Source organism: Cyprinodon variegatus, unplaced genomic scaffold, assembly GCF_000732505.1.
Source record: "Cyprinodon variegatus isolate N-32 unplaced genomic scaffold, C_variegatus-1.0 Scaffold472, whole genome shotgun sequence".
NCBI lineage: Eukaryota > Metazoa > Chordata > Actinopteri > Cyprinodontiformes > Cyprinodontidae > Cyprinodon > Cyprinodon variegatus.
In genome coordinates this window covers 567,917-569,774 of record NW_015150925.1, presented here as the reverse complement: position 1 = coordinate 569,774, position 1,858 = coordinate 567,917, and the positions used below count along the sequence as shown (strand labels likewise).

The 1,858-nt window shown below is 45.4% G+C and overlaps 1 protein-coding gene across 1 annotated transcript in view; it reads left to right on the top strand.

The window, feature by feature from the left end:
* The window catches only part of cemip (cell migration inducing protein, hyaluronan binding), a 118,692-nt gene that overhangs the window by 107,169 nt on the left and 9,665 nt on the right, over positions 1–1,858 (top strand). The window contains exon 23 of the mRNA XM_015389797.1: positions 286–490. Coding sequence (XP_015245283.1) covers positions 286–490 — 205 coding nt within the window. The remainder of the gene's footprint in view (positions 1–285; positions 491–1,858) is intronic.

Below are 1,858 nucleotides of genomic sequence, written 5' to 3'. Positions count from 1 at the left end.
AAAAAAAATCGGAATTGAGCATCAAGGCCTGCAGTGTGAACGTAGCCTTAGTGTGGGACTAAATGTATTCTTTCAATTGTACTTTAATGCTGCAAGATTAACTGTGTAGTGCTTAGGTTTGGTGCTTTATTTTTTCAGGGTTAGTGGTCAAGGGTTAGGGCTTAGGGTTGGTGTTTAGGAGGTGGCTTAGAAACCAGCCAGAGGTTGAGCTCTTGTCATAAATTGAGACCCAGAGATTAAAGATTTTCTTGATTTATTGTTGGCTTTTTTTTGTATCTGCTGCAGATTACTCTTCTTGAAGTTGAGATCCCATCATGAGAGGGAGCAATTTGCCTTTTGCTCCATGAAAGGCTGTGAAAGAGTGAAGATCACGGCTACCATTCCAGAGGGAAGTCCACCCAGTAACTGCTTGGGCAAGGCCTACCCTAAGCATGCAGAGATTCCCGTTAGCGAAGCATTGATGCCCACAAAGATACCAAACAGTCAGCTAGTAAGTATCAGTTTAACCCTAACTCTAACATTTTGGTTTGCACTTTGATTTAAATGATAACCATCACTTAATAATAATAATAATACATTTGATTTATACTGCATTTTTTATCAAAAAGACCTCAAACTACTACAAAAAAGAAAAACATTAAAAAATAAATACTTAATAAATAATAATAAAAATAATGAAAAAAAATATTAAAAGCTGTTTTTAAAAAAAACTTCTTCCCACATGGATGGAAATAGGGACACGGTTTAGCAACTGAAAAGGAAAAAATTGATCTTTTACATAAATGGACCTTAACTTTTCCTGTGATGCTAGAAAGTCTTTCTAAAGCTTCTGCAGACTGCTAAACATGGACAACAGTGTCTTTGGTCAGAGGCTCCTAGAGCGTTCTGTGGGGCAGACCTCTACAGAAGATCATTCCTTACCTCAGCTTCTGCAACCCCTGGATGAATAAAAAGTGGATGAGTTATTAGTTTCTCTCTGGAATCAATAAAGTATTGATGACTTGAATAGAAATTAGATGAATTAAATTAAATTGAATCATGGATTCTCACAGCAGAAGCAAATGACCCTAACAATATAAAGTTTACTTTGTTCAGTAGAAAAATTGCAAGCAGCCATGTTGCTGCTCCTGTCGGCATCCATGTTGCTGCTCCTGGTAGCAGCCATATTGCTGCTCCTATCGGCATCCATGTTGCTGCTCCTGTCGGCAGCCATGTTGCTGCTCCTGTCGGCAGCCATGTTGCTGCTCCTGTCGGCAGCCAAGTTGCTGCTCCTGGTAGCAGCCATGTTGCTGCTCCTATCGGCAGCCATGTTGCTGCTCTTGGTAGCAGCCATGTTGCTGCTCCTGGTAGCAGCCATGTTGCTGCTCCTGGTAGCAGCCATGTTCCTGCGTCTGTCGGCAGCCATGTTGCTGCTCCTGGTAGCAGCCATGTTGCTGCTTCTGTCGGCAGCCATGTTGCTGCTCCTGGTAGCAGCCATGTTGCTGCTTCGGTCGGCAGCCATGTTACTGCTCCTGGTAGCAGCCATGTTGCTGCTCCTGGTAGCAGCCATGTTGCTGCTTCTGTCGGCAGCCGTGTTGCTGTTCCTATCGGCAGCCGTGTTGGTGCTCCTGTCGGCAGCGGTGTCGCTGCTCTTGTCGGAAGCCGTGTCACTGCTCCTGTCGGCAGCCGTGTCGCTGCTCCTTGTAGCAGCCATGTTGCTGCTTCTGTCGGCAGCCATGTTGCTGCTCCTGGTAGCAGCCATATTGCTGCTTCTGTCGGCAGCCATGTTGCTGCTTCTGTCGGCAGCCATGTTGCTGCTTCTGTCGGCAGCCATGTTGCTGCTCCTGGTAGCAGCCATATTGCTGCTCCTGGTAGCAGC